The sequence below is a fragment of the Carettochelys insculpta genome, chromosome 15 (assembly GCF_033958435.1).
Source record: "Carettochelys insculpta isolate YL-2023 chromosome 15, ASM3395843v1, whole genome shotgun sequence".
Lineage (NCBI taxonomy): Eukaryota > Metazoa > Chordata > Testudines > Carettochelyidae > Carettochelys > Carettochelys insculpta.
In genome coordinates, this window is record NC_134151.1 from 31,663,030 (window position 1) to 31,686,584 (window position 23,555).

At 50.5% G+C, this 23,555-nt stretch overlaps 1 protein-coding gene across 7 annotated transcripts in view; it reads right to left on the minus strand.

Moving 5' to 3' along the window:
* FLT4 (fms related receptor tyrosine kinase 4) overlaps nucleotides 1-23,555 on the minus strand; it is a 114,572-nt gene that overhangs the window by 42,540 nt on the left and 48,477 nt on the right. For 4 of the 7 annotated variants that reach the window (XM_075009453.1, XM_075009455.1, XM_075009454.1 and 1 more), the window contains exons 3-10: nucleotides 18,510-18,784; nucleotides 11,270-11,382; nucleotides 10,231-10,396; nucleotides 8,557-8,696; nucleotides 6,587-6,758; nucleotides 4,718-4,835; nucleotides 2,775-2,929; nucleotides 1,093-1,258 (exon numbers count right to left, since the gene is read on the minus strand). In XM_075009453.1, the coding sequence (XP_074865554.1) occupies nucleotides 1,093-1,258; nucleotides 2,775-2,929; nucleotides 4,718-4,835; nucleotides 6,587-6,758; nucleotides 8,557-8,696; nucleotides 10,231-10,396; nucleotides 11,270-11,382; nucleotides 18,510-18,784 (1,305 nt within the window). Of the gene's footprint in view, nucleotides 1-1,092; nucleotides 1,259-2,774; nucleotides 2,930-4,717; nucleotides 4,836-6,586; nucleotides 6,759-8,556; nucleotides 8,697-10,230; nucleotides 10,397-11,269; nucleotides 11,383-18,509; nucleotides 18,785-23,555 lie in introns of those variants that run through there. The other 3 variants (XM_075009456.1, XM_075009452.1, XM_075009457.1) reach the window with 2 other exon arrangements.

Here is a 23,555-nt window from a genome sequence, read left to right on the forward strand (position 1 = left end):
TCGTTCTAGAGTCTGCACAAACCATTGGCCACTGATGCTCAACACCTTGTAAGATGTTCAGTCAGTGTTTATTGGACTGAGCCAACAGAAGGTCCTTTTGGTTCCCTGGTACTTTGTATTGTGCTGGCTGACTGCAAAAGCAACATGGTCAAGTGGATTTCACTGCACATTGGCTCAGATAGGCGCTTATGGTGTGGCTTTGAGCGAGTCATTTGGACTCTCTGACTCGGTTTCCCCATCTATAAAATAGGGATAATAATACTCACCTCCCTGCCTGGCAGGGATAATGGGAGGGTCAGTTAAGCTTTGTAAAGTGTTAAGTACCAGAGAGGTAGCCGTGGTAGTCTGTATCTTCGAAAACAACAAGAAGTCCTGTGGAATCTTACATACAAACAGATATTTTGGAGCATAAGCTTTTGTGGGCAAAGACCACAAAAGCTCATGCTCCAAAATATCTGTTAGTCTATAAGGTACCACAGGACTTCTTGTTGTTTTTGTAAAGTGTTGGTTATTATTAATGCAAATGTCTTGGAGTGTTGACAGACCCAGGACCTCACTGGAGGCACTGGAGGTAGCTGCAGGAAGAGCCAGGAGAGAGTTGCCAGGAGTCTGCCAGGAGTGAGGCACACGACACATCAAGAATGTGCCAAAAGTCTGTTTCAGGTAGGCTCAGCCCCTTTTCCTCCATATCCCATGTGCATTAACGGGCTCAGGCAGCACCACATGGACTGGCTATTGCCATGTTCAGTCCAGTGCGCCACAGGCAAACCCTGGACTGGAGCTTTGTACCCAACAAATGGCAAAACTTGGAGCCCGGGGAGGTGAAGCAACATAGTCCAAGTCACTGAGTGACTTAGTTAGGAGCAGAACCTCAGAAGCCTGACTCCCTATATTAACTGCTAGACAACACTGCCTTCCCCCTACCAATGAAACATGCCTAACCCATGCCACTCAGTGCTGCAGCCAGAGAGGTGCAGCTTAGTCCTGAGCACAGCTGGCTCTGTGTACACAGAATATGCCCAAGGCCCTCTCCCTGTGATGGGCACCGTGTGCTGGGATGCCAAGGCTGATATGGAGAAGAAGAGCACTTACAGGCTACGTCGTGAGAACATCCGGCAAGGCCCCCCCCAAGGCCTCCACTGCCACTGGATCACTTCTGGCGCTGGGATGCCATAGACTGTGCAGGTGAGCGCCTGGTGGCTCCTACGGGAATAGATGCTGGGGGAAGAGGCTTCCTTCTCGTGGATGTGCGGCGGAACTGAAATCAGCAGAATGACAATATTTGTAATCTGGCATCCATGCGACAGTCCCTTTGGCTGAGCTGCCACGCCAGACAGAACATCCTCCCTGGTCCGAGCTATAAACAGACAGGTCACCAGGACACCCTGGCTTTCAGGGCAGCTGCGCTGAGATGCAGTGTCCTGCTGGGAGGCTCCAGGTGGTGCAATGATTTAATGGAACTATTTTTAATCTCTGGAGCTCCTAGGCCCCCCATAGAGGTGCTGTGCAAGCAGGAGTAAGTGATTAGTTACACTTAAGGCAAATTCTTCCTTTACATGACTGCACTGATGTGAGTGTCTGATTGCTGCTCGTATCAAAGCAGGTCCGAGCAGTTCTGCACCCCAGTCCATCCCTGCCAGAACCCCTTGAGCCTCACTTTCTCAGTTACAGCGGATGCTAGAAGTACTTTAATGAGGGTTAGATATTCCCTCCCCTCACATCCCAGAATTCCATGCTCTTCTGTGTTGTTTCCGTATGGCAGGAGGCATGAGGGATCGAGTTCATCCCTGTTGTAATTCCACTGTGGTCACCGATGTTACATCGGGGTGAACCTAGAGAAATGTGGATCCGAGCCCCAGGTATCACGTTTCTCTTCTGTCCTGACACAAAGTCCGAGCTGGAAGCAGTGTCACTCACCATTCTCCATCAGCCCTTCCTACAGGAGCTTTTTGAAGGGTATGTCTACACTTATGGGAAGATCGACTCCTTCAGGGTCAATCTTCTGGGGTTCGAGTTAGCACGCTAAGTGGGGACACGCTAAATCGAACCATCAGAGTTCTGCAGAAGGCCCTGGTACTCCTCATTCTTGCAAGGAGCAAGGGAGGTTGACGGAAGCATTTGTCCTGTTGGCCTCCAGCTGTGGGGACAGCCAGAAAAATCAATCTAGGATACATCGATTCCAGCTACGCAATTGTCACAGCTGGAATTACATCTCTTAGATCAAATTTTTGATCTAAACCAGATCAGGGAGATGGCTGCAAGGCCCAGCCTGTCATCATCAGAAGTCAGAGGTTTATGAAGACAATGAGGATTGTTCATGGAAACAAGGTTGCCTTCATTTTCTCTATTTCCCCATGTTTGGTGACAGAGAAATCTGTGGTGATGACAAAAATACCCAGCTCTTATCTAACATATTCCATCAGTACCTCTCAAAGCACTTTAGAAAGCAAGTAAGCATTTGAGAGAGGGGGATACTGAGTCACAGAGAGGCAAAGTGACTTGCCCAAGGTCAGCCAGCAGTGGCAGAGATGGAACTAAGTCACCTGAGTTCCAGTCCAGTGCTCTGTCCACTAGGCCATGCTGAATAGGCAACATGTCATTATCTGGCTACAATTGGTGGAATGGGGAAGAAGAGGCATAAACTTTGCTGTGGAACAGTGATGTTCCCTGGCAAATTAAATGCAGTGGGTTAATAACTTTAGAGGTGCTACTCCTATGAACACCAGGAAGGTCTCTTGGCTAGTTGCTTCCTGCCCTTTTCTATCCCTTCTTACCATTAACTATTAATTGGAGGTTAATGCGCTCCTCTAGCCCAGCCAGCCTGTTCCACAGAACTAAGGTGTAAGTCCCAGCGTTCTGCTCTGACACATCTTTGATCTGCATTGAATAGGGAGCTTGCTTGTTGGGAATTAACTTGCCGTCCTTGTACCTGTGGGGAAATGAGAGCAAATGTATATACAGAGAGGGACAGTCCTACTGAAACAGAGCTAGAGGCCTGCCAGCACTAAGACTGGGAGCCACCTGGCAGCAAAATGTGCTCAGGGGGCGTAAATTCTGGGCGCCACTTTGGAGCAGGGGACAGGGATCCAAAGAAAACAAGTTAGGGACCAGCTTGCTGTCCTGGAGGCAAGAATGCTCCAGGTCAGGATGCCTGGGCCTGATTCCCCACCATCATGAACCACCACACATGAGCAAAGTGGGTGTTAAGGCCAACCAGTGGAGTGAGTGGAGAATTCTGATGGTTAGCATTTTGCAGTCACTTGGCACTGGTGCAACTGGTGACAAGGGGCGAATCGGGCCCTTCGCCTTTCGGTTCCAGGCTGCAGTGGTGATCCCATCTGGCTGGTCAGGAGAGGAGCAGCAGCAACGGAGCTCACAGGGGAATTCTGTTTGGCCCCTCTGCTCAGCGCAGACCAGGACCTTTGCCAGAGGTGGGAAAAGTACCCAAAAAGTTACTTGAGTAAAAGTGCGGCTGCTTTTACTTCTGGATACTTGAGTACAATGTAGATGTGATGTGTACATGCACGCATGTACTTTTACTCAAGTAGTTTTCCAGAGGGACACCAGTAATGTGTACTTAAGTACATGCCCCCCCCAGCAGCTGCACTTCTACTCAAGTAACTTTTGGGATACTTTTTCCACTTCTGATCTTTGCTGGCTCAGTGCCAGGTTCCAGGACCTACCCTATTGTCCCACCTCCCAGTCCCAGGAAGGGCCTTGCCCCGTTGTGAGTGAGGGCAGGTGAGCAGGGAGGGCTGGGCTGGAGGCTTAGGGGTATGGTGACAGGTTGGAGAAAGGGAATGATGAGAGAGCAGGACGTGGCCAAAACCAGAAAACTCAACACAAGGACTGATCTGGCAGCTTCTCTTCCTGGCTGGCTGCCACCCACCTGGGGAAGAGCTAAGGGAGACCCTTTCCATCCGCAGAAACTGCGGGGATCCTCAGGCCAACCTTGTTAGGCAGCTTCTTCTGATACAGAGTGACAGAGGCGGTGGGCTCTCTCCACCCTTGGAGAGCCTTAAGAGCAGGTTAGGTAAATGCCTGTCGGGGTGATCTAGATGGGGCTTTGTCCTGTCATGAGTGCAGGGGACTGGACTTAACATGCCCCTGCCACCCAGGCATGGGGCTCCGGGCAACTCCCACCCTGTGCTACAGGCCCTTCCCCTCCTCAGCAACAACCTCACCCTGCCTGTTACTTCCTCCTTGACCAGCCTGGCCGGGGATTACCAGGGCAGGATGTGGTGGCAGGTGGCATCGGCAGCAGGAGGTCGCCTCCCCTCCCTTTTGCCGGCACGCACCACATGGCATGAGCGGCAGCTTGCTCTGCTCCGCTGCAGACTGCTGAGCTCAGTAGGCCGGGAGGCCAGGGAAGAGCGGAGTAGGCTGCTGTTCGTGCAGGGGGGAACCAAGGGGGAGGCAACCCGTTGCTGTTGCCATTACCTGTTCCCCTGCCCATGCCCGGCCCCAGGTAATCATCCCCCCTCTTCTCCATAGGAGGGCTGGGGCAGCTGCCGCAGGGCCCCCAAAAGTGCAGGGTGTGGGGCAGCTACCCCACCTCACCCTATGGATGGGACGGCTCTGCTTCCAATTCTAGCAGTCTGTGATCTCCCGGCTGAAAGGAATTCCTGCAAGAATCTCACTGACCCCAAGCCCCTTCCCACTCCGTCCCTAGTCCCTCCTCTGTGAAGGGGGACACAGGCTAAGAAAGGTGGGTTACCACTGGAACTCTGGCGGGGGATAGGCGACAACCTTCACGGGCAGCTTCACGACCGCGTCTCCTGCCGTGGCTTCTATCACGGGGCCTTTCCTCCACTCCACATTGATGAAGGGCTTCTCTGAAAAAGCAGGCAGGGGACAAGACCAAAAGTGGAGGAGAGAAAGCAGAAAGGGACCCGTCACGCTGTGCTGGCACAGGGGCAGAGATGTCCCCGGCCCAGCAGTGCGAGAAGAGGGTTGCACGTTTTGAGACATTCACAATATTGCACTTTTCACCAGCAGATCTCAAAGCACATTACAAAGAAAGTTGGGATTTTTATCTTCACTGTACAGATGGGAAACAAACTGAATCACAGAGATGTGAAGGGACCCACCCAACGGCACCCAGCCGGCTCATAGAAAGCCAGGAATAGAACACTGGTCTTCACTCCAGGCTCAATCCACTATACCAGCCAGCTACATCGATAAAGAGATGTGACCGTGTGCCTTCAAGTGCATTTGCAAGGCATCTCTGCAGCGTGCACTCCTATGGGGGTGAGCGCGTCCTCCTAACCCCATTGGCCCTGTGTAGGGAGGTGCAGGTGCGGTTGAGTATTTGTACTTTATTTCCACATGATGTCTCAGCTGCAGGCAAAGTTTGCCCGACAGCGAGGTTCATACTACTTCACACCCAGCTGTCCACAGGCACGGCGGGGTGGAGTGACATGTTGAGTGGGGCAAAAGTGGGGTCACATAGGCTGAGTCCCTAGCTCAGCCGGTACTGGAATCCAAGAGTACCTCAGCCACAGAGAGCCTCAGGCCTCCAGATCATGTGTGACAGACAATGCTTCAAAAATAGCTCTCTGGTGTATTAAGCTGTGTCTACACGTGCACGCTACTTCGAAGTAGCGGCACTAACTTCGAAATAGCGCCCGTCGCGGCTACACGCGTCGGGCGCTATTTCGAAGTGAACTTCGACGTTAGGCAGCGAGACGTCGAAGTCGCTAACCTCATGAGGGGATCGGAATAGCGCCCTACTTCGACGTTCAACGTCGAAGTAGGGACCGTGTAGACGATCTGCATCCCGCAATGTCGAAATTGCCGGGTCCTCCATGGCGGCCATCAGCTGGGGGGTTGAGAGATGCTCTCTCTCCAGCCCCTGCGGGGCTCTATGGTCACCGTGGGCAGCAGCCCTTAGCCCAGGGCTTCTGGCTGCTGCTGCGGCAGCTGGGGATCCATGCTGCAGGCACAGGGTCTGCAACCAGTTGTTGGCTCTGTGTATCTTGTGTTGTTTAGTGCAACTGTGTCTGGGAGGGGCCCTTTAAGGGAGCGGCTTGCTGTTGAGTCCGCCCTGTGACCTTGTCTGCAGCTGTGCCTGGCACCCTTATTTCGATGTGTGCTACTTTGGCGCGTAGACGTACCCTCGCAGCGCCTATTTCGATGTGGTGCCGCGCAACGTCGAAGTTGAACGTCGACGTTGCCAGCCCTGGAGGACGTGTAGACGTTATTCATCGAAATAGACTATTTCGATGTTGCTACATCGAAATAAGCTATTTCGATGTTGGCTTCACGTGTAGACGTAGCCTTAATGAGCAAAACCCCTCCTAATAATTTTTAGAATTCCCTTCTACTGGGCTGTATGCCAGGGTTCCCTCTAACATTTTCTATCCATGGGCAGAATAAATATTGTTACGTGCACCAATGCATGTACAGATGTGCACCACCATAGAAACATGTTGCCGGCTATGGGCAGCTGTGCGTGCTCTGCTAATCAGTTGGGCAGCACTTGAATCTCTCCTGGACACCCACCCAAGTGCTCAGCTTACAGAGAAGGCTGCTGTCTGCTTTGGGTCTCTCCCAGCTGCCCCGACAAAAGAGAAGCCCATTGTACCATGCACAATGACATCGGTGCTCTCCTTGAATGTCTGCACCCCGTTGCTGGCCACGCACACGTATTTCCCCAGGTCCTGCAGGCTCACGTTTTGGATGATCAGGATACTGGAGAGCTCGGTGTGGGTCTGCTGGGAGCGCCTCTCGGGCCACTCAGTGACAGCCCGGTGCATCTGCCAAGAGGAGGGGGTGGAAGGAAGGGAGTTCACAGTGAAGTCCAGGCAACAGACATAGTTTGGGTGGGTGCATGTGAGGCTCAGCACTGCCAGAAGCATACAGGCTTCCTCAGTTTCTTCTTCCCAAGTCATCGTTGAAAGGATGGGCAGTGCCAAGAATTACTTCAGTCCTTGGAGCCACCACAGGCCAGGCAAAGAGCCACTCCTATGGGCAGTGGGGCACGGTGGGCCCAGCTCCCCATTCTGGAAGGGGCAGGGCTTAGAGCAGTCAGCCGTTACTGCCACTAAGGCCATGGCACTGGCATCCCCACCCCGCACCCCTGGAGATGTATTGCTGTGGAGTTTCACAGGGGCCTGGAGCTCCAGCTGCCACAGCTGCCAAAACATCCGTGGTGGTGGCTAGAGTTCTGGGCTCCTTTGAAATGCCGGGCCCCTGCGCGACTGCCCCCTCCCCGTCGTCGGGCCTGTGTAATGGCCTAGAACTACACAGCATAGCCTTGTAACAGCTCCGTTGTTATCACAGGCCCCACTCCAGAAGCCTACAAAATGATATCACCTTTAATATCATTCTGCAGAGAGAAATCTGGTCCATGGCTGTTCTCCCTGTTCCTCTAGTAGTGGGCTACCAGAACCGGTAAACATCTCAAGAGATAAGTGGGTCTCACATACCTACTGGGTGTGGGTCACTGTCCCATGTAGTGGGCCTGGGACCACTTACAGAGAGAAAAAATGAGTTTCCTCTAAGCCTTAGCACAGAGTCAGCTGGCTTTTAGCTCACAGAACTGGAAGGGACCTCAAGGGGTCATCAAGTCCAGTCCCCTGCGCCCCCAGCAGGACCAGGCACCATCTAGATCATCCCTGAGATGTTTATCTAACCTGCTTCTAACTATCTCCAATGATGGAGATTTCACAGCCTGCCTAGGCAATGCATTCCAGTGCTTAACCACCCTGACGTTGGGCAGTTTTTCCTAATGTCCAAACTAAACCTCCTTTGCTGCAGTTTAAGCCCACTGAAGCGGCAGCGGCTTGTGCACTAAGTTCCAGAGGTCCCAGGTTTGGTTCCACCTGTCGATGTCACAAATGCACTTCATTAGAAGCTGGATTTTGCTTTCAGTCACAGCACTGCAAACCTGGTATCACGTTATCTGAGTCAGTGATGTGCCTTTGACTTTGCCCCCTTGGGAATGAGCTGATCATTTGATCTGACACCTGCTACCACAATAAACACACTGAACGGGTTTATTATTTTTTGGGCTGGGAGAGAGGGAGCAGAGTTCTTGTGTGAGCTTACTTCTTCTGCCCAGAAATTTGGAGGATAGTCCAGATTGGATGCCCTTTCTCTGCCAATGAGGTCACAGCACAGTTGGGATCTAACACTCACTCGCTGTCAGCTGGGCAGGAGGAGTTTACTGACTGGCAAACACTGTCCCAGCTAACACCCTACTTATCAGCCACTCATTTCTTTATACATGGAGTTACACATCTTGTAGAACTGGAAGGAATCTTGGGAGGTCCTCAATTCCAGTCCCCTGCCCTCTTGGCAGGACCAAGCATGATCCCTTTTTTTTCCTTCCCTATTTGCCCCAGATCCCTAAATGGCCTCTTCAAGGTTTGAACTCACACCCCTGTGGTGTTTAGCAGGCCACTAAAACCACTGAGCTACCCCAGCAGAAAGGGTACCTAATTTGCCTAGGAAGCGGATGGGCTGAGCAGACATGCCTTAGCCATATCCAGCTCCCTGAGGAAAGAGGCTTATGCAGGAAGCAGCAGAGGGGTGGGGGAAAATTACAAGTACCTGTTTTCCTGGATAATCCCACTGGAAATTTACTCCAGAGTTAAACTCAGCCCATACTGTGCAGTTGAGGACCAGCTTTTCTCCCACTAGCAGCTCCATAGCCTTCTTAGGAACCAACTGGATATCATACAGTTCATTCCCTGACAAAGAAAACAAAAATACTCCGTTAAGCTAAAGAAATGCTATTAAGTCTTTGACACTGGGATCTGGAACTCTCAGTACAATGGGCATTGGCTCCCTGGGGCTTGCAGTTCAGCCAAACCCATCATCCCTTCACTCCCCTGCTCCTGGTTTTGCTCCATTCTATGGCAGGGGAGGGCAAAATCAGCCCTGGGGACTGGATCTGGCCCACCAGGCATGTCTCTCCAGCTGATTAGCAGAGCCGCATACTTACAGACAGCAGCAGGCGTTCAGCTGCCCCTCCCCCCCATCTCGTTCCATCTGCAGCAGAGCTGCTCCTAGGATTCTCCTTCTAGCTGTGCAGGGGTAGGAGAAAGGAGGTGGAGGGGTAGAGGGTAATGCTGAAGTCAGGGTGTTCCCCTGCCCTCGCACCCCATCTCTGCAGAACAGGGTGAGGGAGACACAGAGCAAAGCTGCTCCAGTCTGAGGTATGGATGGTAAATGACTCACTCAGGAGTGCAGAGGGTGGAGACAAGAGAGCAGGACAGATTTCCCTTGAAGAGGCAGAGGGTGGCTTCTCTCAGAAACTTACCCAGCGGCAGCCAGCACACACACTCCGTGTCACTGTCACACATACCCAGCCCGTGCCACACACAAACAGTCTTTGCCATGTATACACTGCAGCGCACACACGTCTGTCTCTCACACACACAGTGCTTCTCTTTCATACCCACTGTGCTGCATCTACACAGCACAGCTGGAACACTGCAAATACAGCCCCAAGCAATAGCAAAGGCTACTGAGCACTGTGAGTTTCCACCGTACTCTGTCAAGACTCACCTCTTGAACACAGTCTTTGAGGACCACAGCACCATTAAAACTGCCCCATAGACACCTAACCAAATCTCGTAGGGCCAGAGTCTGATGCCCTTCAACTTACTCCTTGATTAGTCCCACAGAATCCAAGGGCACAGCTTAGTAGTGAAGTGCCACTCGGGGTTCCCCCTAATTTTTCCCATTCGTGGGCAGAATAAAGTTTGTTATGTGCACCAAGGCATGTGCTGATGTACACCACCAGTAGGAACACAGGCTGCTGGCTCTGGTTGCCTGCAAGGGCTCTGCCAATCAGCTGGGCAGCACCTGAATCTCCCCTGGGTGTCCACCCAAGTGCTCAGCTCACAGGGAATGTTTGTGCCACACAATGTAGACAAGGCAAATCAGGAACTGGGCCTTGAACTGGTCAGTCAGTGGTCCTAAATTAGAAAAGGAGCCATTTAAATTGCACGAGGGATGCCTCACTGTTCTAAGCGCCAGTGATGCCAGGCTGGGTGGAGTGTTTTGGGCCACCAAGAATTAATTACAACACAGTGTTCCCCAACGGACTCTAAAATCCACTCCCAGCCCCATTACAACAAATGGCACGGTCCACCATTACAGCTTCCCCAGCATAGCCAGTTATTTCTCTCTCCACGTTACTGAGAGGAGAAAACTTGTTTCCCTCTCCTATTGGGAGCCGAAATTCCAGCCTGACCTGCGGCCCTGCTCCAGCCTCACCTGTGATGTGTACAATGAAGAAATTGGACTTGAAGGGCTTCTTGTCAATGATGGTTTCACACTGAACAAACAAGGAGTCTCTGATCAAGTGAGTGGGGACCAGCATCCCTTTCTTGTTGTCCCAGAGAATCCTTCTCCCGTCTGGGTAGATAACGGAAGTTGGCTGCTGAAAGTAACAGTTTGCAAACTGATTGTAGAAGTACCCAGTGCCAGCACTCCCTCTCCAATCTTCTAACCTTCCTTGCATTTTTGTTTATGGGGTAGAATACATACAGTGCCATGCCACACTGGATTAGTGCCCTCTCTTCCCCCAACTCTTTGTCCTATCAGAATTTCAGCATCCTCTGCTGCCCGGGAAATCACCATAAAAGATTCTGTATCCGTGTGGTTAAGCTCAGTCTGCAGAATGGGACTGGAACTTCCAGGAATGGAAACTGATAGTGATAACTAAGGAAATTGCTGTTCATACCCCACAGATAAGCCCCAATGAGATGAAAGCTGACCCTGTGTGGGGTCCTTCCCGACCCCAAAGAGTCCCAGGGGGCTTATGCACAATAGTAACACTCATCCTGGAAGGATGTATTAGCGTTGTAAAAAAGTCACAAAGCAAGCTGATAATAGTGTTGTTTCTAATCAGCAGTCCCCACAAATACACGCGCTTGTCCCTGGGGAACTCTGACCACCCAGTGTATTTGATGACAAAGGAGCAGATGACAAATTGCAGCAGAGACAACAGTGAAAAGGGATGGATGCTGTTGGGAAATGCTACTCAACAAAGATTTTACAACTTCAGGGAAGGGGAGCAAAGCCAGCCAGAAATCCACAGGCCATGTGGCAGGAAACGCCCAAGGCACCTGGTCAGCAAAGCTTGGGCCATCACCTAAAATGGGGAAGCCAGCAGCTTGCATTTTGCACGGAAAACCCACCTTGTGCATTCCCCAGCCCCTGCAATGTCTATTCTGTTCCTTCTTGGCCAGTTAAAATACACAATGAAGGAGATATTGTCAGTACAGGAACCTTGTCCAGGCAGATCTCTTACCAAAAAGAGGGAGATGTTCAAATCTGGAATGGACACCAAGCAGGGCACCCAGGTGTTCTCTTTCTTGTTGATGAGGAGTGTCTCAGGCCTGTTGATAAATGGCTGCTCGAAATCTGAGAAAGAGAAGCGACGAAAAGCAAGAATAAGCAGAGGCAGGAGACAAACAGAAGGGGGAGAAACAAGAAAAAGGTGAATTTCAGGCATTCGTCATCTCAGCAAAAGCTGCTGAGCCAGAGACCCTGGCTGTTCAGGGGCTGGAAAGTTTAAAAGGCTGCTAGTAAGTGAGACTCTGGAGACTTGACACTGAACAAGCTCCAGCAGCCAGTAGCTCTGCAGCGAGCAATGGCAAAGAACAGCAACTCGGTAGAGGCAATGCAAGGAATCTCAATGATTCTACAGTTTGTCTTCTGAAATCATGATGAGCCTCCATCCACGTCTTAGGAAACCCCGCCCTTACATAAATATGCCACACTGGGTCAGCCCAAAGGTCCAGATAGCTCAGTACTCTGTCTTCCAACAGTGGCCAATGCCAGGTGCCCCCGAGGAATGAACAGAACAGGGAATCATCAAGTGACTCAGCCTCTGTCACACATTCACAACTTCTGACAAATACAGGCCAGAGACACCATTCCTACCCATCTTGGCTAATAGCCATTGATGGACCTAACCTCCATGAATTTATCTAGCTCTTTTTGGAAACTTGTTAAAGTCCTGGCCTTCACAACATCCTCTGGCCAGGAGTTCCACAGGTTGACTGCACACTGTGTAAATAAATTCTTCCTTTTGTGTGTTTTAAACCTGGTACCTATTAATTTCATTGGGTGAGCCCTAGTTCTTGTGTAATAGGAACAAGCAGATAACTTCATCCAGCCAGTCAGGGCTGTCCATATTGGGTGTCCCCTCTCAGTCCAATTGCCATGGCAGCTGAGTGGAGGTTTTGTTTTTTAATATTTTTGTAAATTTAGGAAGTTAATGCCACACTCCCCCAACCTTCTACAGTCTCTCTTTCAGGGCCCTCAGTTCACATCCACCTCGGTGGGCTTTGTGAAATAGGTTCTTCTTTTCCTCGGCTCAGTCCCTGTCCGGCTCTTCCCCTCATACCTAAATGGCTCTGTGTCAGTGGGCAGAGCTCACCGGGATGCACAGCCAGCATGGCCTTCCAGCCTGCAGAGGAGGTGATCTGCAGCTTGATGGCATGCAGATGTCATCCTGCGGAGATTCCTCCCAGTAGATAAACAAATGAGCTCATATTTCCAGGGCTTCCACCCAACCTCCTCTCCACTTTCACAGGAACAAATAGTGAGGGGAAGAGCAAAACCACCAAGCAGACAGAATGAATATTTGAAGCTGTTTAATAAATGAGATTTCTTAGGCTCAGGGGCCACATGGGATTTGAGTGAGGGCCTTCCAAAGCATGTCCAACAAACCCAAGGAGGGGCTGCTCTCCCCGTTCTGCTCAGCCTGGATCGAATGAAAGCAGGTCCAAAACGTCAGCGACACAACTAACCATTCACCCATCAGGAGCTTCCAATGACTTGCAGAGGGCCATTTCTGAAGCCTACACAAGATTTTCTATGCCAATAGTTTCATGACTTGACATTTCTGATATCACTCCCAACAGTGGGGTTGGCTCACGGGATAATTCGTCAGACTGGGCAAAGGCTGGAGATACTTTCACCAGTTCACATTTAGTTAAGGGTCCCAAGAGGTGACATGGGACAGCCTGTTTGTGGTTGCCATTATTATGTAGTGCCTAGAAGCTCCAATCATGGACCAGATCCCCATTGCGCTAGGTGCTGTACAAGCAGATGCTCCTGGCCCCAAAGAACTTCATAAGCAAAGCAAAAAGGCAGCTATTCCCAACAACGTCTAAGATATGTTATTTGCTCTGTCCTCCACCCACATTTAAAATAAGAAATAACAGATTTAGCCGTGAGGGGCCTGTTGGCAAATGCTGACACTTAAATGGCAACCCCTGTAGTCTGTGTGCAGTGAGCTCTTGTGGCGGGTTTAGTGGACACGGGTTCATATTATAAATTCCATAATTACAAGCATAACCTCTTTGGGGCAGTCTCAAGCAGGACAAAGTCTATGTAAGACAAACATGTGGCTGCTGTCATCCTAGAGCAGCTACTCCACATACACCAGTGGTACATTTTTCATGCTGCAGAATCGGTGTTTTATAATTTGGGCAGTAGAGATTCAGGCTGTTAGTTCCCAAGGTGAATTCCTGGATATCCAACAAAACCTAGAGACTAAACTCTCTTTTTATCCCTAATAGGTGTTCCCCAACAAGTCTCTCTGGCTGAATCAAAGTGGAAAGTTTGCATTGCACTGCTCATGTTCAGGGCAGATGAAGCACAGGATTTTTCTGTCAACCATGCTAATATGGGGATTCTGCATTGTTTTTCTCCCATGAATGTCTTTGTTGTTAAATGCTTTTGCCAAAATGTTCTGTTTTAGAGGTCACTTCATTATTGTGGCTTTATATAACAGTGCCCTCAGGATGCATTTGAGGAATAGCTACTGATGTTCATAAGAAGGACTAAGAGAATATTAGAAAAGGAGACAACTAATAATTGGGATGGAAATTCTGGCTACTTCTCCTCTGCTGCTGGCTGTTGTTGATTTGACATTTCTTATGGATGGATTTGTGCTGCAATATCAGCACCAGCTGTGTTTTCAGTGCTCTGCAAACACCAGCAGCCCACATGCTTAACTAGCCACTCTACATCCAGACCAGATATTAACAATCCAGTGTCTAGAACGGAGTGACACCTGCATCTCTGCAGAGCAAGGGCAATACTCCTTTGAAATGCCTGTATGATATCTGATTTGGGCGGGCTTCATGTACACAATCTCCCCAGTTGGACAAGGGGAATATTGCTCACTTAGGGGTGTGGCAGATCTTCAAAAAGATCTGGGGTTGGTGCAGGAATTGTAAGTGAACTGCACTATGCTGGCGGTCAAACTAGATTATCACAATTGTTCTTTCTGGCCTTCAAAACTATTAGTCTATTTACCTCGGTGCCAACTCTGCTCACATATTTACACCAGCGATAGCATCACAGGACCTAACAACATCAACCCCACCATCAGGGGCTCTTTCACCGGCACGTCTACTAATATATATGCCATCCTGTGCCAGAAATGCCTCCACTGAAATATATATTGGCCAGACTGGACAGTCTCTGCGTAACAGAAGAAATGGTCACAGACCAGACATCAGGAACGGTAACACACAAAAACCTGTAGGAGAACACTTCATTCTCCCTGGCCACTCAGTAATAGATTTAAAAGTAGCCTTCCTGCAACAAAGAAAACTTCAAAAACAGATGCCAAAGAGAAACCGCAGAGCTGCAATTCGTTTGCAAATTTGACACCATCAACCAAGGATTGAACAGAGACTGGGAGTGGCTGGCCAATTACAAAAGCAGTTTCTCTGCCCTTGATGTTCACAGCTCCACATTAACTGCAGATAATGGGCCACATCCTCCGTGACTGAACAGAGCTTGTCAGCTCTGGCCTTCCCCTTGACTGGGACTCCCCCGTTTTCCTAAGCCCATATATTTAAACCCCGCCTCTGGAACCACCCAAGCATGCATTTGATGAAGTGGGTTTTTGCCCATGAAGCTTATGCTCCATAATATCTGTTAGTCCATAAGGTACCACAGCACTTCTTGTTGTTTCTGAGTGCACAGATAGCAGCCAAGAGCTCAGTTACTAGATGGACTGCTGCCAAGGAGATTGTGATTCATGTTCTCCTTTGCTTGCCTGACCACGCCACGTGTTGTCTATAAGGCTGTCATAATGGGTGGGCTGGGACCAATTTAGCATCTTCTTCAGCCATAGACATAAGCCCTCTGAGACAGGGGCTGCATCCTGTTCTATTTGTTATAGGTTGTCTGTTTCCAGGACTGACTTAAAAATTATAATTCATACATGCACACAAGCGGGGGAGAGGGAAAGTGTTAATGTTAGTGCCAAGGGAAGATGGTCAGATCTTAACAATGGAGTTCCACTGTTCTATCACAGCACGGACATCCTCCTGTCAATTCTACAGAGAGCGCTCACGTGAAAATTTATGCGGAGTGATAAATCCGTGGTTTGATCACCATCTCTCTGGACTTCTCCAGCAAATAAATCAGCCCTCCCTAGCTCTACAGGACACAGTACAGCGCAGCTGGAAGAGGCAGAACTTGAAATGCTACATTTGGCACCTTGCCTGTGGAGATGGTGAAGGGTGAGGGGAAAGGTTCTCTGGTCAATCATCAAATTCCAGGTGTTCTGGAAGGTTTCAAAATTAGAGGCCACAGCTTTAAAAATGGATATCAAAATCCACACGAAAAATCTGCGAATGCTCACAATATACTTCAAACGTGTAGCTCACATACATGCATATGCAAATTTTCAGCGAGACATCAAAGACAAGGTGACCATCCATCCCATATTAGGTGGGACAGTTCTGTATTTGGGATGCCAAATATGTGTCCTGACTTATTTTGTAAAAGGGACTAATTGTCCTGTATCTGAGCCCTTCCCTGCTGACCTTTTCCGCCAGTAGCTGCCCAGGTGCAGCTGCTGATGGGAGTCACTTGCCTGAGCTTCAGGGAAGTGGGAGAACCTGGGCAGCTGCTGCTTCCCCACGGCTCCTGGGGAGGGCCAGTGGCTACGGCTTCTCCAGGGCTCCCGGGGAGCGCTGGGGGCTGCCGCTTCCCCGGGGCTCCTGAGGAACATTGGCGGCTGCTGCCTCCTTCCCAACTCCCCGGGGCTTGGTGGAGCTGGGAAGAGCTGTTGCTCCCCGCCATATCTCCTTGTCCCCTATTTGGGACAGGGAGATATGGTCGCCCTCACCCCACCAGCCAGATATACCTCAGTCCTTTTACAATCCTCACTCTTTTTTGTGTGCCATTTTTGACACTGATCTGGGCCTTTTGCAAATTTTGTCTCCCGGGTCATGACTCCCATCTTATGACATTTGCACTGACTAGAGAGAGAGACAGAGAAGAACTGTACAACTGAACTAAGCCAGCAGTTTCCAGGGGACAGACACGTATCTTAAAAAGACGCATTTGTAGTCCTGTGGCCGGGTAGTTGAGGAGGAACTTTAGGAGTTGCAGAGAGTTTGAGCATCAGCTTTTCGCCTCTGCAGACTGTCTGATTTGGATTAGGTTGCATGTCTGCACGAGACAGGCTTGGTTTCATCCTGGGCTGATGTTCTGCCTCACAATAAAACACCCAGAGTTCTTCAGGACTGGCGGTCTGTCTCTGCTCAGAGGAGGCCAGGACTGGCTGAGCAGAGGGGGCTGCATGTCAAGATCTGTAGAACTGGTAGAGTTTGCGGGGTGGATCCTGAACTGGAACTGACACAGAAAGAGGTGCTACATACAGGGCTGAACTGCAGGAAGGTATGGCTGGGTTGCACAGCATCTGCCTGCCCTCTGCCCTGCTCTCCTCAGTCTGTTGTTTCCGCACTATACTGAGCATTACAGCTCTCAATCTGGCTCCGTTTCTGTGACAGCCCCTCCAGCAGGCTGGGGGCTAATTGTTTTATTTTGTCACAGGCAGTGCTGCTCCAAGGCCCCGTGATGTGCTTCGAGGGCACAGCAGAGCTGAAAATTCCTGCATTCCAGTCTGACGGGAGCAATCTCCCCAGGCACCAAAGTAATTGAATCCTGGACAGAGCAAACCCCCAGCAAACCCCCAGACAGGGATGGATATTGATTTGCTCTCAGCATGAGGAGACTGCTCTCTACCCCTCTCCCCGAGCCCTCTGGAGGCCAACAGCATTTTGCCGACAAGAGGACGAGCCTGTTTCTGAAGGAACCTTTCAGCCGATGACGTGTGAACCCAGTTCTGTCCAGCTGCTGCTGGGAGAGACATTGCTGCCTGAAAGCAACTTTTTTTTTTTTCCACATTCCTGCTATTGCTATGAGCGTTCTTTGCATTTCTGTCCCTAGCCCCCATGCAGTCAGACTGGCAGCACCTCTGCTCTCGCAACTGGGCAAAAACAATTTCTTCCCTTCACCCAGATGGCCAGAGATGCCACCAGCCAGTGGGCATCTGTCATGCAGAGAGCAGTTTTGTACCCCTCGCTCCGCTCAACCCAGCTTTACCTCGTCCCCGTTCCTGCTCTTTCGTAACTCCTGTAGCCAGGCAAACCGTAACACTGCACCTCTTCTCCAGGTACAATGATGCTGCTGCGTCCCTGTATTATCCACAGAGCTCGGTAACCTTAAATTTGTCTATGCAGCAAATGGGTGTGCCTGTGTTTAATTAGTCTAATTAGCATGGGTGACACTAAGAGTAAAGACACGGTGGCTGGGGCTTACATGTAGGCTAGCTATCTCAGTACAAGCCAGCAGAGGCTCCTGGGTACGTTCTGGGGCAGTTGGCCCATGCCGAAAGCTGTGCCTCCATGTCTCCACTACTACTGTTACTGGTGCTAGCTAGATTAAAACTCACAAGGGTAAGTCTACCACCTTCTACACCTACACCAAGTCCACACCTTCCTTGCTGCCCAGCTGCACCATTGACATGCTCGCGTGGGGACCTGCCAGCCTGTGCTGAAGAGATATGTGGGATTGACATAATGGAACCCTGTAGAACAGGAGAGAAGTTGACAGGCAGAGCAGTGTGAGAGACTGGGCCAGGCCGGGCCTCAGGATAAGGCGAGAAAGGTGGTTGCTGTGGGCCCTGCACTCCAGTTGGCTATAGCATCCACCACCTGCCAGCCAGGATCTGCTGTTGCCTTGGGCCCTGCCCACTGTCCGGGCCACAGTGTCAGTGTGTTACCTTGGGCTCCACCCACAGGTCAGGTCCCACGGTCAGTGTACCACCTTAGGCCTGGCCCACAGGCCAGGTCCCATTGGCAGGGTACCATCTAGGGCCCCGCCCACCAGCTGGGCCCCACTGGGCTGGTTCTGGACTGGGTAAGGACTAGCAGGGTGCTGCAGGTCAGGACTGAAGGGGAGTGGAGACCTAGGGAGTTTATACACATCCCCATGTTGTCTGGGTCTAAACTTGCGTTTATCATTTCCTTTTAGCAGAGCGAGGACCCTTTCCCACACTCACTGACTCAGACCATTCAGACGCTTCTCCTTGAGCTTGTCCTCCCCTACCGGCTGTGATACCTCTTTTCAGCCAAGGGTTTTAAGGTTAGCATGTGGGCCAGCCCCTCAGCCCACTGGCTCCAGGTCTGTGCTGGGTAGGCTGAGCTGCACTGTCATTGGGCTCTTACCTCTCACGAACACGTAGAGGCTGATGGCCGTGGTGCCCTCGATTTTGGCGCTGATGTACTTGTAGTAGCACCGATAATAGCCTGTGTCATTAGCTTTGGTCCCTGTGAGCGCTAAGACCTTGCAGTAGGGCTTCGTGTCAGTGCCCTCGCAGTCCTCCTCCCGGATGGTCCGGCCCCCGCTGAACTTCAGTGACACCACAGTCCCGTTCTCCTTATCACCCTGGGCAGGGTCCACCAGGCCCCCAGGCCACGACCACTCAAGGGGGTGCTGCCCTCTGTACAGAAACAAAGGGAAAGGTTAGTCAGTGACCTAGAGTGGCAGAACTGGGGAGATTGTGTGAATCTTTCCTTAGCCTGCCCTTCATTCCTGTAGGAATGGGGCTATACCCTCGAATGCTGGGCCATCCTTTCCCCCTTCCTTGTCCTATGCAATCAGGAAAGAGGGGCTCCAGGTACCACACAGCTGTCTCTAGTCTCCCTCAGGACAGCCAGATGAGGTGTGTCCCTTGTGGGGCTGCACATATCTGTTATAGCAAGCCATGAATGGCCACGTCAGGCTGGTCTCTGGAGGCACCATCTCTCCCCCTGGCAGAGAGGATGGGATGCAGTGTGATGGTGAAAACATGTAGCTCCATTAACCCAGCCAGTGACACACTGAAGATGGATATATCCCATTTCCATGGGGTCACCTCCAGGGGGAATTTCATGCTGTCAGATATCAGTTCACTTCTATAGGGAACCTACCCCCCTCTAGTTCCCACAACTTTATCTCATTAATACTGATTCCAGTGTGAGGAATAGGCCAGAACCTAGAGAGAAAAGATTCATTTTGCCAGTATTTCCCTCCCGCTTCCTATGAAGAATTTTCACTAACACAGACAACATTTAGACATGACATATTCTGTCTTTATCCCGTATGGGGCTGCAGCTGACTCAGGCTCCGCTGTGATAAATGGAGTGCAGAGGAGAAATGAAGAGGCATAGGGTGTATTGTGGGGAAAAAAGGAAGAAAGAAAATGAGAAGGGAGAGAACGAGATAAAAAGGGCAGATAAAACAAAGGGAAAGCTACAAACTCAAGCTGAACTTCCTTAAATCCAGCAGATGGGTCTATTTCACTCGCTTTCATACCAGTTGGGACTCCCAACAGCCAGTCACCTGGCAGAGGCTCTCACCATGTGTTTTTATTCAAGCAGCCCTGCAGTGCTAGTTCCTCTAACTTTCTCTGTATGTGGGTGCCCAGCAAGTTCCTTGCAGGCCGGTTCTAATCTGGTTCATGTTTCTGCCTTTGTAGAGAGCTCTGACTGCAACCATTCAGCAACCCCGAGGAGGAAGCCAGAGTTTGGGCTCCATCCTTCAAGGACAAAGTGCCAGGGAACGTGAAAAAAACTCCAGACATTAAATACCAGTCTAGAATTTATAGATCCTGAAATATACACCGATATACACAGCAAACTTGTTTTCCTTGGCCTCTGAGGATAGGACAAGGAGCAATGGGCTTAGGCTGCAGCAAGGGAGATTTAGGTTGCACATTAGGAAAAACTTCCTAACTGTCAGGGTGGAATAAATTGCCTATGGAGGTAGAGGAGTCTCCATCACTGGAGATATTTAACAGCAGGTTAGATAGACATCTATTGGGGAGGGTCTAGATGGTGCTTGGTCCTGCCATGAGAGCAGGGGACTGGCCTGATGACCTCTCAAGGCCCCTTCAAGTTCCAGTGTTCTATGATTCCATCTGCAACAGCCACATGGTTCAACACAACAGCACTCATTAAAAGTACCTAGAGGCCCTGGTGCAGCTGCGCTTGCAAGCGGAAGGTGGGCTGGGAGAACGTTCTAGACAGAAATTTGTTGAATGGGCCCCACACTGGCCAGGGGAGGACCTCTTTGGGGCTAGGCTGGGCCCCACACTGGCAGGGGGATGGGTTGGGGCTGGCATGGGGGTGGGATTTGGTTCCATCGGGGGCCTGGACCAAGCCCCGCACTGGCCGAGAAAGGGGCTGGGGCATGGCATGGTGCAGGGGACCTCTGTTTTGGGGCTAAGCTACAAGTTTTGCAGTGTAGAGGCTGGCATGGTGTGGGAGAGGGCTCCACTGGGGGCCTGGGCTGGGCCCCATGCTGGCTGGGGAGGCGGGACTGAGGCTGGCACAGTGAGGGGGGGTCCATTGGGGGGCTGGCTGTGGGAGGGGCTGGGGCTGGCACAGTGCAGGGGAGGGGGGAATTCATGGTAGAAGCTTGCCTGGACAGCAAAACCAATACAACTGTTACTATCATGTATTCTATGCTGCTGGTTTCTTCTTGCAAAATCAGCCCCTGCATTAGAGAAAGAATGAGTACCGCCAAGAGCTGGATTATTTAAACAAGGAACCAGGAGGAGGAAATTAGATAAACAGCCCTCAGAGGGCACAATATGATATCAGCCGAGACTAGCCCAGGACAGGATTCCTGTCCTAAAGCTTTGGAGATGCCATGCCTTCCTCTTTGTATTTGTCTTGACTTCACAGAGGATTTCCCTTCCTGAAAGCTCTGTGTTCCAGAAACCTTGTTTGGCAGAGGAAGGCTAAATGGAATTTATACAGTTCCTCCACCTAGCCACAGAGCCGATGCAAGACCCTTCTACCTCCACAGCCTCCATTGCGTTCCCAGTCCCCCGCAATATATGGAGCAAGAGAAGTCTCAGAAACTGTAGACAGATACTATAATAGTTCATGCTAACAACTGCCTTGGAACGGACGTTAAACCTTGTGCTTCAGGGCATGCGCCAATCTCTAGTTATTAGAGAGCAGGATGAGACTGAACGTGGTGATGGATCATCCTACACATGCCTATAGTAAAGTTCTTACACCTCCCTCTGCAGTCCCTGGTGCTGGCCACTGTCAGAGACAGGATACCGGGTTAGATAGACCTTGGTTCTGGTTCTGTCTGGCAGTTCCTGTGTTCCTCCATGTTTCATGCCATTGTAGCATGCCCACCAAGGAACTGGCTGCTTTTTCCACCAGTCAGGATCCAGAATTAGATGCCTAATTAGTTACAAAGATTCTTTGTACTTTTGCATCCATTCTCTTTCCTAAGTCAGAGCCAAATTATATCTGTGTAGACTCAGGGGAAGAGCCCAGGCAGATAGAGCTGCATGAGGAAGGGAGGCTGTTGTGGTCCTTGGCCACAGGGATGCCCATGTGGTGCCAGTGCAGCTTTTAAAGTGGTGGTGTTGGGAAGAAAGAGTGGCCCAAGGAACTAGGGAGTGTGCTGATTTAACATATGCATGGAACACCCTGTCTTGGTGGGTCTCTGGGGAAATGGTGACCAGCACATGCAGCTTGCCTCCTGGGCTTCAGAGAGATCAGGAGGTGGTGGGAAATGTGATTGTGTATGGTGCATTAGCTCCTTCTCTCCAAGAGAAGGTGCAGACTGGAGAATTCCAAGGCTCTATGCTCTACATGACCATAGCTGCAAGATACACTGGGTCCTCTGCCAGACCTGGGCATCCCCCTTTTCCTCAAAATTTGCCCTCAACGGCACTGGTGTGCAAACCCCTTGTGGGCTCACACAGGAGTAGCTAACTGCAGCACTTCTGTTTGCTTAATTCTGTTGAGGCAGGAGATGGAATTGAAACTGCAATTCACTCAGTCTCACAGAGTTATCAGGAATAAGAATGCCCTCTAAACTTATCACTAAAATTAGCAGACCTGACAATACACAAAAGGACAGGGCTGGCGAGCAAGAAGGGGCTGTTGTAACAATGGCACCTGAGCAGAGGGACACTTCATATAGCATGAATCTAGTTTCACTAGAGCTGCGTCTACACGTGCACGCTACTTCGAAGTAGCGGCACCAACTTCGAAATAGTGCTCGTCGCGTCTACACGCGTCGGGCGCTATTTTGAAGTTAACTTCGACGTTAGGCGGCGAGACGTCCAAGTCGCTAACCTCATGAGGAGATAGGAATAGCGCCCTACTTCGACGTTCAACGTGTAGACGTGTAGACCGTGTAGACGATCCGCATCCCGCAACGTCGAAATTGCTGGGTCCTCCATGGCGGCGATCAGCTGGGGGGTTGAGAGATGCTCTCTCTCCAGCCCCTGCGGGGCTCTATGGTCACCGTGGGCAGCAGCCCTTAGCCCAGGGCTTCCGACTGCTTCTGCAGCAGCTGGGGATCTATGCTGCAGGCACAGGGTCTGCAACCAGTTGTCAGCTCTGTGTATCTTGTGTTGTTTAGTGCAACTGTGTCTGGGAGGGGCCCTTTAAGGGAGCGGCTGGCTGTTGAGTCCGCCCTGTGACCCTGTCTGCAGCTGTGCCTGGCATCCCTATTTCGATGTGTGCTACTTTGACGTGTAGACGTTCCCTCGCTGCGCCTATTTTGATGTTGGGCTGAGCAACGTCGAAGTTGAACATCGACGTTGCCGGCCCTGGAGGACGTGTAGACGTTATTCATCGAAATAGACTATTTCGATGTCGCAACATCGAAATAAGCTATTTCGATGTTGGCTGCACGTGTAGACGTAGCCTAGGAAAGCACAGACCAGAATTGGGGAGACACTTGATTAAATTCACGCTCTTCCATAGGCTCTACTTCTATTTTTAAATTTGTTTGGATTTTCATTCCTATCCCTGTATGTAAAATCAATCAGTCGGACGTCAAAACCAGAAACAAACAATAAACAATTCTCACCTGCTCTCCAGAGTCATACTTGTCACTTCTCACTGGGTCCACCCTTCCCTCTGTACCTAACCTGCTTTTCAAAACCCTGGCAGACCCGGTGCTGTAGCTGGCTAGCAACGATTACACATAGATCATATAAAGCACAATCAGTATTATGGTGCCTCAAAACCTCTTGAGGTTGTTCAGGAATTCTTGGAGTTGCACGTGAAGCTTGATGAAGCTACTTGTCTCTGGCTTTCTGTTTGTTTATCAGGTCAGGTTTTCATATACCATCAAGTCTATTGTTTTATTAACTGTCAGGGCTAGCAGCAGCTGAATGATGGATATTTATATAAATACGTGTCTGAGATGGGCCAATATAAACAGATCTGTTGACAGGCCCATGGCAG